The 14,126-nt window shown below is 40.1% G+C and overlaps 1 protein-coding gene across 2 annotated transcripts in view; it reads right to left on the minus strand.

Moving 5' to 3' along the window:
* ESYT2 (extended synaptotagmin 2) overlaps positions 1 to 10,862 on the minus strand; it is an 80,360-nt gene extending 69,498 nt beyond the window's left edge. The window contains exon 1 of one of the 2 annotated variants that reach the window (XM_030226770.2): positions 10,372 to 10,862. In XM_030226770.2, the coding sequence (XP_030082630.1) occupies positions 10,372 to 10,737 (366 nt within the window). In that variant the 5' untranslated portion in view covers positions 10,738 to 10,862. The remainder of the gene's footprint in view (positions 1 to 10,371) is intronic. The other variant, XM_030226773.2, reaches the window with a different exon arrangement.
* Between the last annotated feature and the right edge of the window lie 3,264 nt (positions 10,863 to 14,126).

Genomic DNA, 14,126 nt, shown 5'->3' on the forward strand with positions numbered 1-14,126 from the left:
AGCTTTATACATAGCCAAATGTACCAGAAAATTAATTCCCTTTAAAAACACTTACATGAACATGACAGAAATAAGTGATTTTATCAAATGCACAGGGGCAGTTTAGGCACATTCACATCAACACTGTACTCATACCTAGCACACCCTTAAAAGAAAAAAAAACTCAAACACTTTCAAAAGCCCAAGTATCTCCCCTAAAATATAAACCAAGATAAAGATTATCATGAACAAACAGAGAACAAGAAATTACCACAATTTAATATCAATCTCTATTGAATATTCTTTTAACACATACAAGTCAGATGACTGAGGATTGGTTTTCTGTTCCCCCCATGAAACACTCTCTTATCATTTCCTGGCTGCCATTTGATATTTAACTGGCAGAGGGAGGGTGGGTGGAAAAGCATTCTTTTTCTAGTTCAAGTATTTTAGGAGAAAGTCATTGAGTGAGGAGCACCACATTTCAGGATACAAATTTAGTCTGCATCATAAAATTTATTACTAGACTAAGGCAACTTCCTAGCCACACACGAGAGAATTTAGCATTCTAGTTCAACAATTAGCAAGATGAATCAACAGCCTGGGGGAGGAGGAAAGACTTGCCTCAAAACAAATTTCAATTTTTCAAAATTCTGGACCAACAAGCTTACTGCATTAGGAAATACTAACAAATGAAGAGAAGATATTTCCTCATTTGAATCATTTGTATCATTACATTCATTACATTAACAGTCAGCCTGAAACATGCAGAGAGCTCAAACATCCTAAATACTAAGAAGTCTTGAGAGTTTGCCCTGTAAGTCTGCACAAAAACTCACAGCTCAGAGCATGTCTTCTCATACTCTTCCCTGCAGAATAAAAACAAACCAAAGGAGTTCTTTTTGAGCTTTTGGATATGAAGCTTTAAACTTATTCACTGGTCTAGAGAGTATGCTAAGTGAAGAAGGGCATCAGAGAAAGCACAGACACACAGGGTTTTTTCTATCAAGCTGTGCAGATCTGGAATAAGGCATGAAGAACCACGTAGTACAAAGAAACAGAAATAATGCTTACAAATAAAGCAAGCTGTGAGTTCTCTGAGCTGTGAAGTTCCCTTTCAGCTCTCCCTGCAAAGTTTTCCTCCACACAATTAATTTGTTTTTAGCAAGCTATTTTTAAAAAGATCACCTGCAAACTTTAAGAGCAGAATTGTGGATCATTACACTGCATAATTAATTCAAATCTGAGCAAGCAAGGTTTTACAGCTACCTTCATGCTTCAGCATAGCCTGTGTTCACTTTTAAAAATGAAACAGGAAGGCACTGCATTCTTAGACATTCACCTTCTTCCCATCTTCCCACTAAGGACCGCCTATGACAGAATACAACACAATGGATTATCAATACATTTAATTTTACATTCTGTGTTGCATCTTTCAAATTTTTCTAAGAGGAAACTATTTCAGTCTGCTTGGATAATTCACTGAGCCAGCATCTAACTAAAGGAATGCAAACAAAGGTTATGAAAACAATAGTGTAGTCTGTACTAGACTCCAACTGAAGTTTTCACAGAAACAGATGCCAAAAGTTATGCAATTTACACTGCAAATGTAAATCTCTCAGGTAGAAGTGCTGCAACTGAACTAATGTAAACTCGACCCATGCTGCTATATGATAAGGACAGCCAAATGACAATGCAATTCTTGTCTGTCATATGACAGTTATTTTCAGCCAAGTAAAACTAGTTTCGTGTTTCTAGTATAGTAACAACTTCATGGCACATTAATCCAGGCTGCTTCACTTGAAAATCATTAGTCCTGTTTCAGATTTTCAGGTCTTAAGGAAAATTCTGTAGTCACATCACGGTGTAGCAGACAAAACTTTGTGCAATGACTCATTATATGGGAACATTGGTCTTACAAAGGTTATTTATGTAACAGGAGTTCCATTTGAAAAATAGTGTGTTTTAACATTTGTTGCACAGAACTTTTAATACTATCTACTTAGCAGACAGGCATCCAAAAGCTTTATAAGGTGTCACTACATACAATAAAACATCTTTCTAAAGACAGCCTCTTTTAATTTTTTTTTCTTGCTAGTACACTTAATATTTAAGCAAATACTTGTATTTTATGCAGAAAAATACTTCTTACCATTTGTAATCCATAGCTGGAGAATGAAAGCTAAATTAAATGACAGCTTAAAACAAAAAGGAAAATGATAGAATAATTCAGGTAAGAAGAGACTTCTGGAGTTGATCCAATCTAATCATGCACTAAAAACACTTATAATCTGAATTAAAATATTGAGAGTTTATACCCCTGATAATTAGATAAAATGTTAAAAAATGTTATAAATGTTATAAAAGAAGTTAGATATGCAAATTGACATTATAAACAGCTCCCATTCAAACTTCACTACCCCACAAAGATACCTCAGCAGCATTATTTCCCACCCTTTTTCTAAGAACAGCCTCTTTGTGCAGGCCATTGCTCCATCTCACTTTAAACCTGAGCACAGGCTTCTGCCACTTCCCTTCTGTAGGCACTGGCACTTTAGTGGTCTCATAGTAAACTCATGAAACTCATCCAGCTGAACACCCAGCTTGGCAGAAAACTCACAATTAGTTGGCCAAGTAAATTCTAATGTTGGCACAAGGTGGCACTGGGAAAGTGCAGTTGGATGCAGAACATCCTTTTTGTCAGAAGTGCACATTTATTTCATCTTGAAACTGCAGAATCAGTCCTTTTACTAACACCCCCCCCCAAACCTCTCTGACACAAGCATGAATGAGCCTACAAATAAAATTCAAATTATCCTAAATAGGGACTAAGTTGAAAAATGTTTTTAATATTCTTGCTGTTGCTCTAACTTTTAACTGTATCAAGGAAGCACATAGAGAGAACAAAACCAAACCAACCAAACAAAAAACCTCCATGCCATTTAAAATGAAAGGAAATAAAAACTCCACAATGTAACAAAGCCTAAAAGTCTGGTACATAAAGGTTGGTAAAGCTGTTGGGAATAAAACACTAGAAGTAGGCTGGGGATGGGGATCAAATGATGTGCAAGAAGGCTTAGGAACACCTTTTTCCAGGCACCCTACTAATGGAATTCAAGAAGAGATGGGACGCAGCTTCTTACCTGAACCCTGACATCAGGATGGAAATTTTAAGGCCTTTATAAAGGCACAAGGGATCAAAAAGTATCTTGAAAAGCTGAGGTAAATAGAACACACTTCCCAAGGCTAGTGTGCTGGTTTAACACAGGCTCCTAAAGCCAGGAAATTACTCCTAATTCTTGAATCTTGCTTTTGTAATGAGGTCCTTACAAAGCAAGTAAAATTTGAATTAATTCCAGTCAATGGAGTAGAAGCCTACTATCAGATAAGTCCCTAGCTGATGGGGGAGGTCTGTACAACCCCTCTTTCCACTCCTGATGATCCATTACTGCCAGCTCAGAAACAGGGAAAATGTGGCATATGCCAGAAAAAAAAACCAATCTGGCAACTGGGCTTTACCATTTCACACACTTTTAGCAAATTCATGATTTAATTCCTCCCTCTTGTTTCTTATCAAACATTTTCTTTCTCAACTTCACAGAACTCTCTCCTCATTCAACTGAATAAAGTCTTACCCAGAATCAAAGTACCATATGATCTTAAAGTTATACAAATGATAAAGTGCCAGACTTCTCTAAACAGTTCCATTTCAGAATTTACTGAATTCAAACAGTTGTTTCAAATGAAACCACTCTCTCCCTACTCTTATCAAAACACTGTTTTCCCAGTGTTATTCACATCTCATTCTATGTTGAACACCCCTACTCTGTATAGCCTTTCTTTTCATTAAGTGCTCACAAACAGCAGCGGAAGATAAGGATTTAATTTTCTTCTTTGAAGTGGCACAGTATTTACCCTGAATGTGCAAAAGCAGCCCTACACACCCTACATTTGAAATTCTGCTGCCCTTTTTAAGCTTGGTAGATAACTCTTAGAAGCTGGCCCTACTAGGCCACAGAAAATCTCCAAAGGGGCTGGTGGGGTGATCACACTCCACTTCCTTAGGAAAGGGGAGTATCAGATTTAATTTATACTTCCTAAGAGGAGAGAAAGGCAAAGACAAAGATAAGATATCACAGGTCAAACAACTCTGTATCTTAACTAGCAGTATCTCACACCAAATTGATTATTTCTGTAGTACATCCAGAAGAATAATATTCTTTTACTGTTTTCCTTTCATCTACATATCAGAACATACCAGACCAGTGGTATAGATTAATTCACAATCATCAACTTTTGCTTTCAGAACCTTAAATACAATTATGAGACTCTGACAAACTCATTTCAGACACTAAAGAGGATATTTCTAAATAAGTGTTCTTTTAAAACTTGCTATTATTCAAAAGAAAGTGTTTTTAAAAATAAACAGATTCAGTATGGGTATATGGCCAGCAAAGCTCAAAGGAAGCTATGCCAAAGGCAATTTCAGCAATTAGAGAACTAGTGATGAATTGATAAATGGGAGATAAACTTTAATATAAACCAAATTATTTAAGTCAGAAATTTATATTGCCAGAAACCTCATGCCATCTCTTCTTTCATTTTGAAAAAAAGAACAGGACCAAAGAATAGTGTTGAACACTTCAAATGTATATAACAGGCTTTCATTACTATAAACTGCAATGCAAATGTTTTGACAATAATCCTGATTCAACTTTATTTCCCAGAAAGTTCTTGTATTAAAAAAAAAAATAAATAAATAAATATTAGATTACATACCCCACCACACTATGATATGCCAACAATCTCAAAAAGCAGTTGTAATTTAAATGAAAAGAATCTTGTAGAAGAGGCAGAAAAGGTTGACTGTTATCTTAGGCTTCTTTCTCTTCCACAAAACCTCAGTCTCTACACACAAGATCTTTCTTACTCCTGCATTCTCAAATGTGATTGAAGATGGGCCAGTCCTTCTATGCAAAGGCACTTAGGCATGGAAACAACACCAGTAGACTAAAATGCAAAATAAAAAAAAAAAAAAAACCAAATGAGCAAACAAAAAACTAAAGAGACCTGTACACATCTTCCAGAGATATTCAGAAAAACTGCATATTGAAATGACTTACAGTAGTACCAAACCGCAGTAGTAATTTCTACATAATAACAATTTGTTAGATGAAAAAAGAATGTATTATAAGTACGTATTTAGAAAGCCTGTGTCACCTACAAAGAGTTCAAGACTTTCAGGCTGATGTTTTTCTTTGGTAGTTTGATATCATGTTCATAAACATCAACTCAACATGAGGGTTTCTACCATAAATATTTTGGAAAGGGATCTTTATAAATGAATCACCTAGTGAGGCTCACCACATTTCTAGGTGAGAGAAGGTGTTTTGGCACAGACATGATCTCAGCATAGCTTTAACACACTCAATTTGAAAACTCTGAGAAACAGGGAGATTGGATCAATTGTCTAATATCTTTTTTTTTCCCTTTGGTTCTCCATTCCCAAACCCATCATTTACATTTCTCCTAACTATGGGGTACTCTTAGGATGTCACTCAGGTTACCTAAATCTCAAGAATACTGAAACAAATTCAACTTCTTCTTTTAAGAAGAGAGCCCAATCACAAAAACACACACAACCCACAATACACAGATGTGCATATTCATATACCACGAGTCAGCTAGAACAGAATGCAGTTTAATATGAAAAATAATCAGGCAGAAGAAGGACACAGAGTTCAGTTGTTAAGTACTCACAAGCTACTACTCTATTCTTACTCACACCTCTTCACCCTTTCCAGATGCAGGCTGGCAGCCCAGAGCAATGGCTACCTGCAGTACTCACCACCCAAACTGATGAGATCCTGCTTGACACCAAGTTACTGTACATGGGAGTCATTTTCCTTATAAATCACCCTTAAATTCCATCTAATATACTCAACTAAGCTGGAAAACAGATTAGAAGAATGTGTCACAATATGTCAGTGTCTTTAAATTTCATTGCTGCAGAAAAAACCTCCTACAGCTCCTACAGCTGCAGCAGTGACCAAAGTATGAGAAGAGGAACGTCTTTTTTTTTTTTTTTTTTAATAGCAAATAACACACATTGTATTGCAGAAGTCCACCTGTTTATCAGGTTTACTGAGTACATAACATTCATCAGCAGGGATTCTTTGGAGATTCGTGTCCTGAACCATCCATCTAAGATCTAGATGGCAAGTTTGATTCTGGATCAACAAAAAAATCTTCATATCAAATTCACACAAGAGCAGAACCACCTTAACCTTCTCTGCAAACGTCACTCTGCACAGGTGTGATCCTGCAGTTAGAGCTAACAAACCACTTTTCTTCTACAAACACTGTCTCTGCCTTTCCAATACCAGTAAAACCCAAAGTCGTTGTTCTTCTAACCATATTATTAGACATTATCTCCTTTCTCTAGGGGTAGCAATGGTACAACAGTTCAGTGGTGACCCACAATACTCACAACCTGCAAAAACGTCACACAGCTTCTCATGAGAAAGACCTACCAGATTTCCTTACAACAGTACCCCAAGTACATTTTAAATTAAAAGGTGATGACACCTATTTAGATTTAGTAAGGTTTTTCCCTTTTTCTTAAGTAGATGAGAAAATAATACAAGAGGAAAAAAACCCAAGAACATAAAAATCATTCCAAACAAGACCAGAAACTCAAGCAAGTGTGCAGGACCCAAAATGGCACAGCAGACTTGTCATTAATGTTCTAGCATGCCACTACATTTACTACAATCACATACAGTATTTCAGTTTATGTATAACACATACTTAGGATTACAAAAAATTGTCAAAATCTGTTTTCAGAATAAATTCTTTAAAAATGCCAAGATTTGTTCCTATTTTGGTCACCTGCTGACTGTTGACAGACTGCACATAGATACAGCTCCTGGTACCAGGCCAAATTTACATTTAATCAGGGGAAAACAAATTCAGCATGGCTTTTTATCTGTATATTGAAGAAAACAGGAGCCAAAGTTTCACTAATGCAAAAACATGTTGAGCATGATATGTTATGATATGGCATGTTATGAAAGTGGCACTAAGCAACAAGAACCACTGCTAAAATGGAAAAATTAGATTCACTTTTTCGGCTGATCTGAGAAAGTAATCTAATAATAACAAATTTACTTTGGTCTAAATTCCATTACCATTTTTAAAATAAAAGGCAACATGATACCTGGCCTTTAAAAACAAGAGTTCTGCCTTTAAGTTTCCTACCTTTGCTTCTCTACATAGTGATACTTAAACTGCCACTTTCCTTATATACATTCATTCCAGTATAAAATACATCTGGTGCATAAAAATGCTGCAAATAAAGGGAAAAGGTCTTTCTCTAAAGACTTTTTCATGTCTTAAAATGTCTCTATTTAAAGACAACTTTTATCTCCAGTTCTTTCTCATTGTAAGTTTTGCTGCCTAGTTCTAAATTATTTGAAAAAGCACCCACCACTCCCTCCTACCCCATATAATCCATGACACCTTTCAAACACCCAGCACAGCTCTAACTACATGTTAGCAAGTCTATGAGTACAGTTCTTATTTTTTTAAGACAGTAAATGGGGTATTTTTCAATGCATACTTATTTGTAGTTAATTCTCTGTTGACATTTTAAGTAACATAACTTGTATTCATGTTGAATTAATTCATTTTACATGTACAGTACAGAATAGTCCTGATATATAACCTCCTGCTCATGGAAGAAGTAAGTCTAATTTAGGAAACTAATAATTAACATTACAAACTCTATCTAGTGTGGTGGCACAACTGTATCATTTTCAAACTGCAACTGAGCATATTGCCAGCAGAAAAACATTCTCTTGAAATAATCACTTTCTTGAAAATAAATAACTCAATGCAGTATTACTGAGTACTTAATATGAACCACTAAAGCAACAGACAGTACCAAGGTGTGTGGGAAAAGGGAATTATACCTAACACACAAAGCTAAAGCTCTTCTCCAATCATGAGCATAGATAGACACCACATGTCAAATATAACTTTGAGATACCATAAAATTTTAGTTGAAAAATGGTTTATTACACCTCAGTATCAGTCCCAGAAGAGCCCAAAGTTTCCTATATTTAAAACACAGCACTGTCCTACTCAAGCAATTTAAAATTTATTTCCATAACAGAAACCAACAGAAAATACTTCAGTTTGGAGTTCATACTGAGATGGATAAAGCTCATCCCTATCAGAGATGTCAGCTTCCATCCAGTAGCTGTTATTTCAAATACAACTGAAATTCATAAATCTCCAGGAAAAGACACATAATGCAGAAGGAAGAACAGCAATAGTTTTTCAAGATGCATTATGGAAGCAGCATAAGACTCATATAAACCTTAAGGACTATGACAGTGGACACTGAAGACCACTTTTGATTTAAGCAGGTCTTCCGTTTTCAGAAGTCTTTTTTTTCAGATAACATTTATTCTGGAAGCTACTTTTATTTGAAAGAAGGATGCTTCCACAACATAGCATATACATCAACAGAAAGAAAAGAACCAAGACCTTTAAAATTTAAGAACACAGATAAAGAAGGAAGAAAAAAATTAAAAAAAAAATATCTACAGCCAAAAAAAAAAAAATCTACATCCATTTGCCAACTGGTGTCTGAGAGGGTCACACTTTTGGAACACCCTGCTTATTGATCAATTGCTTTCTCACAATGCCATGGGATATATGCAGGTGCTTGCAGCCAGCACTCCACTCTTTGTTTGCCTCTGACTTCAAACAGAAGGCCCCTTTCTAAATCTTTAGTTATCTGGACAACTCCACACTGAAATTAATTGCCATTTTATCAAAGGTAACAAATTGCAACTTAAAATAAAACTTACACTCAGCACTAAGCTTGAATATCTACAGCTTAGTTACCAGCAGACTGTTACTATAGACAAGCCTTCACTACAAATCTAGCTTCAATTAATTCATTTAAATGCAGCATCAGAACATTTCCATTATATTGCTGTGTGATTACAGGAAAAAGCAAACTCAACACACAGGTAATGTAAGAGCTATTAACTACATTATTTGAGACTCACATCTCTGCTTCAAGAGGTAAAAACATTTAATCTCTCCTGTACACTGCACTCATTTTTATAGTGATCTTCCACCAGAACTTTGGCAATAGATATGATGGAAGAGGAGTAAAAGCCTCCAGTCTCACACCTACCCACTCTATTCTCTTCTATAACTTCCTTAGTAGAGCTAGAACAGGCCACATCAGGTATTGCAATCTGATCACATGAAAACAGCTACTTGGACTCTTATCATCTCAGCACTGCTGGATGCACAGTCACTGCAAAGAGTCCCTAGGGGAGAGGTGGGTGACCGCAGGTCAGGAGCAGAGAGCAGCCAATAAAGGAATCACACGGAAACAATCAGCAGAAACCCTCAAGATTTCAGGTATGGGCACTGAGAGAGCAGCAAGCTCTGCCCAGCGCATCACGGGGGATGAGTGGGGCACAGGCAGGCCTGGATGCTCACTGGCAGCTGCATCAAAAACATCACTAATACTCCAAAGGAGAAATTACAAACAAAAGGTATTCAACTTTGAAGCTGGATTTAAGCTAAAATGAAAAAAAAGTAAGTAGCTTTAGTTCTGAAGACCTTGTAGAAAGCCTAAAACTTTCAAAGGAAGCCTCGGAGACAGCCTTTAAAAAACCCCATATCAATGAACAATTAAAGCCACCACAGCCCCTGTCCCTTAGTCCTCATGTCACAGCCCTGACACCCCTCAGAAACACCACCTCACCTCTGGTTCATCCCGGGTTTGACAACACTCTACTGAGAGACCTAACAGTATTAAGAGCTCGATTCTATTTCCCTCTCATCTCAACTTTGTAAGGAACGGCCCAAGCCGCGACATCCGCGCTCTGCAGAGACCGTGCTAGAACCAAGCCGTGCGCGTCACCGGCACCTGAGGGGAAGGAAACCCAAACCCTGCAGCAAAGTTTATTTCTGCGAGGGGAACCCCGGCCACGGCAGGCTCAGGCTGTCACCGCCGTTAGCTCCGCGGGCGCAGCGGAGCGGGCGGCGGGAACACGGACAGGCCACCCCGGCGGAAGGAGAACGGCAGGGAAGGGACACGCTGCCCGCCCGCTCCCGCCGCTGCACCGTCTCGGAAGGGGCTGGCGGACCGGGACAAGCAGCCATGGGGGGCGGGAGATGCAATGCCCCCACCGCTCCCGCCAGGCCGGCTCTGGGGCTCCGGCCTGCGGCGCAGCTCCCGTGCCGGGGCGGGGGGCAGCGCGGCGGGGCTGGGTGTCACGCAGGTCCCGGGGAGATAACAGGCCCCGGCCCGCCGGGCGCGGGTGCTCGCGGCAGCGCCGAAGGGTGTTGGCCACTCACCCACGCAGGCAGATCCGCGGAGGAGACGCTGAGCCGCACCGCCTCCTCCTCGTCCTCCAGGAAGGCGAGCGCCCGGCCCAGGCGGGAGCTCTTGCCGCCGCGGTGCCTCCGGATCCAGAAGAGCCCGCACAGGGCGATAAGCACCCAGCTGAAGCTCAGCCCCAGGTAGCCCAGCACATACACGGGGAAGATCAGCACGAAGCTCCTCGCAAACTGCGACACCAATCCCGTCACGTCCACGCTCAGCAGCGGTGGAGGCGACTCCGGCACAGGGTCCGCAGCCGCCGCGTTCTCCGCGGCGGGCTCCGCGGCGGACCCCGCGGCGGACCCCGCGCCGGGGGGCTGCTTAGCGGCTGCCCCGCTCATGCTACCGCAGCGGCGGCTCCTACTGCTGCTGCCGCTCCTCCCGCTGCTCCTCCTCCTGGGGCGCTGGCTGAGAGCGGGCAGGGGGCAGGGCGGCGGCGGCGCCTCCTCGCATCCCGCGCCCGGCCCCGCTCACGGCGCTCCGGCACCACCCGCCGCCGCTTCCGGGCCCGGCTGGCCCAGCTCCGACCGCCGCTGCCGCCGGGAGGAGGTGGCTCGGCCCCGACCGCCGCTATTGGCGCCCGGCCGCCGCACGAACGCCTCTGCTCGCCGCCTCCCCCGCCCCGGGCAGCCTCTTCCCCTCCCCTCCGCCGCTCGCTCATCCCTCCCTCGCAAGCCTGCCCGGGAAGCGCGGTTCGCGCTGCCGCCGGGACCCGCGGCCGCTCGGGGCCCCTTCCCGGCTGCGCTCGGGACCACGGCCATCGCTGCGCGGCCGTCGGGAATGCGGGAAGAGGAGCGCGGCTCTGGGGGCCACCGCCAGGAAAGGGGCTCTCGGTGGGTGGCAGGAGCAGAACTAGCGTGCCAAGGCATATGTGCGCTTCCTCATAGGCAAAACACACCGTCTCCCGTTTTCGTCAGTCACTTACGCGGCTGGATGGTTTCTACCTGTTACGCCCTTCGATAAACCTGGCTTTGTTCGCTGTTGATGGGTGTAATTAAAGGAGAGACTGATCGATGCCTCGGAGGAACCGGACGCTGGTCACTGCACGCCTGAGTTACAACAGGTGTTCCCTGGAGTTTGGCTCACACATCCTCACATAAAGCTGCCTCCTCTGTCATCTTGTAAACACACGCGAGTACCGAGGGTGGCACCCACTGTCTTGGGCTTTGTTAAGCCGAAAAGGCTGATTTTATAACAGGCTTGTGTCCTGTATTCCTTTAACAACCTGGTCGTTGCACTATTTCTCCTATCATTTCTTTACCTTTTCAAATAACTTTGATGTAGCCACGAGTTTCGTAAGAGGCAGCTATTGCTTGTCCTTAGCTATTAAGTCCTAATCAGTTTGCTGGCACACACAGATTAAACTCAGCATTTACCAGGAGTTTGTGGTTTTTATTTGTTTTGGGTTTTTTTTTTCTTTTTTTGGCTTTAAATAGCTAACCTTTCACTTAGTGGGAATAAGGATCCTTTCTCCTCTCTTCAGATGCCAATTTTCACAAAATGTGTAGGACTTTGAAACTTCATTTTTGCAGGCAGTGAAGAGGGGAGAATCACTTTAGCCAATAAGTTGAAAAGTTATGAAAACACACATAAGTGGACAAATAGAAAAGCTATATAAAAGCTTCATTTTCTTAGGAAGTGAAAGTAACCTCATCTCAATTATCTAGAGAGAGGAAAAGTCAACAAAAAGGCAATGACATCAAAGGAAAAGTTGTTTGCTTAGTGTGGCACAGCAGAATTGGAAAAAGAATCCGTTTTGACAACTGAATGTGGTGTTCTGTTTTCTCATCTTTCCAAAATCTCTCCATGCCTGCCATCAGACTCAATGGACCACTCAAAGCTAAAATAATTTCTGGCCATAGACTCCTGCTGTTTTTAACTTTCTCTTTACCACTGACACTGTATGTTCCCCATCTGTATATTTAGATTACTCAGAATTAATATTCAGAACAACCAAATGATACAAAAAGATGTAACAAAATCAGTGATTTACAACTAGGTGGTAATCCAAACTTTGAAATTATAATTTTCTTTGGGTGTTCTAGAGAACTCAAAACACCTGCAGGCTGTAACTGTGAAGGAACTGAATGAAGAGCACCATAAGACTCTAGGAAAGCTTGTGACCTTTAACTGAGGGTATCAAGTATGATGCTGTGAACCCTTTAGATACCAATGAAATTAACTACAGTAAATCTGAGGGATTTTTTGCATTTATTGAATTCCTCTTCTAATTACTTACTCTGCTTATAATGTGACTTTAATGTCACTCACTCCTGAGTTTCAGTAACACCTAGTACAAATGGCCACATTGTATGTTGGCTCCCTCCATTATAACCAGCACTATTAATACTCTCTTGTTTTTTCAAGTCTCTTTTGTTCTCAGCCTTGGAGTCCATTGTCCATTTTATTTCCCTATCCAGCCTCACAGTGTTTGAGTCAGAAAACAACTGTACCACAAATTAAAATGAAAATTCAAAATGAGAGGAAAAAAAGTGACTGAATTAATGTGATATTTGGCAAGTAACACTTTACCATAAGCTACGTATTATTTTACTCTTATGTATGTCCAGCATGTATATAGAAAATGAGCTGGATATAGAATTTAGAGAAGTTCCCCATATAGTCAAATTTAATACAATGGAGAAACACAACAGGAAATAAAAAGTAATCTTGTAGTAGCATTTAGGATGACAAACATAATATAATTGTAGACCAGCCAGCCTAGCACTGATCCTGCACAGAGTAATTCATTAATTGATGTGGAAATTTGATTAATCAGAACTAAAAGTGGGTGATTATGTTCCAATCAAAGAGGAAAACAGAAGTAAGGTCTTGTAGCATGAATTTGATAACATTTATCTGTAACATCAAGAGGAAGTTCTGATAAAGAGTTTGCCACTGACTTCTAAGAACCTTTGTAGATAACTGACTTGGGCCCACACAATATTTTGATTAAGAAACTGGGTGGTATGAAATTAGCATAGGCATTGTTGTACAGAGACAAAAGAGTTTTGTTAAAATCAAGATAGAAAGTCTGCTGCTTGGTGATAAATTAAGGTTAGTTACTTCATTATAAAATTTATAATAAAATATTGTAGTTATTTGTTTATTTTTATCTTTTGGTGCGGAGGAAGAGTTTAATGATTTGCTCAAGAATCTTGGAAAGGTTAATTCACATATTTCCTGCTCCTATATTTTAATATTAAAAAAAAGTAAAATTTAAAAATATGTAGTTTAAAAAGATGCTCTTTTGTGCATCAGGAACTCCTGAAGATAATAATTTATGGCCCAGAGGTTGCTTTGGCTTCTTCTTAAGTATCCTCTAATCAATTGTATCAGCTACCCAGCTGATTTTATTTATTTCATTTAAATTATATTTATTCTTTCCACATTCTGCCTTTTTTAGGCCTGTTGTACTATTAGTATTTTTATTAATACTTTTTGTTAGCAACATCCCTTTATACTCATTCTTAGCCATATGTGTTTGCTTCTCCTTTTTGCTCTTTCAAATGCTACAGCTTTCATTGCATAGTAGGGTCATCCTATGCTTACCTTTACATTGCATCACCATCAGATTGCCATGATGATTTGCTTTCCAGTAAATACCATCACTACTCTCCCAAATAACTTCCTGAAAGATCTTATTTGTACATCATTTTTGACCAGGAGAAAAATTGGGAAAATTCATTTATGTGGTAAAAAAGAAAACCTAATTTTCCCAACTTCTTTG

The sequence above is a fragment of the Serinus canaria genome, chromosome 2, assembly GCF_022539315.1.
Source record: "Serinus canaria isolate serCan28SL12 chromosome 2, serCan2020, whole genome shotgun sequence".
Classification (NCBI taxonomy): Eukaryota; Metazoa; Chordata; class Aves; order Passeriformes; family Fringillidae; genus Serinus; species Serinus canaria.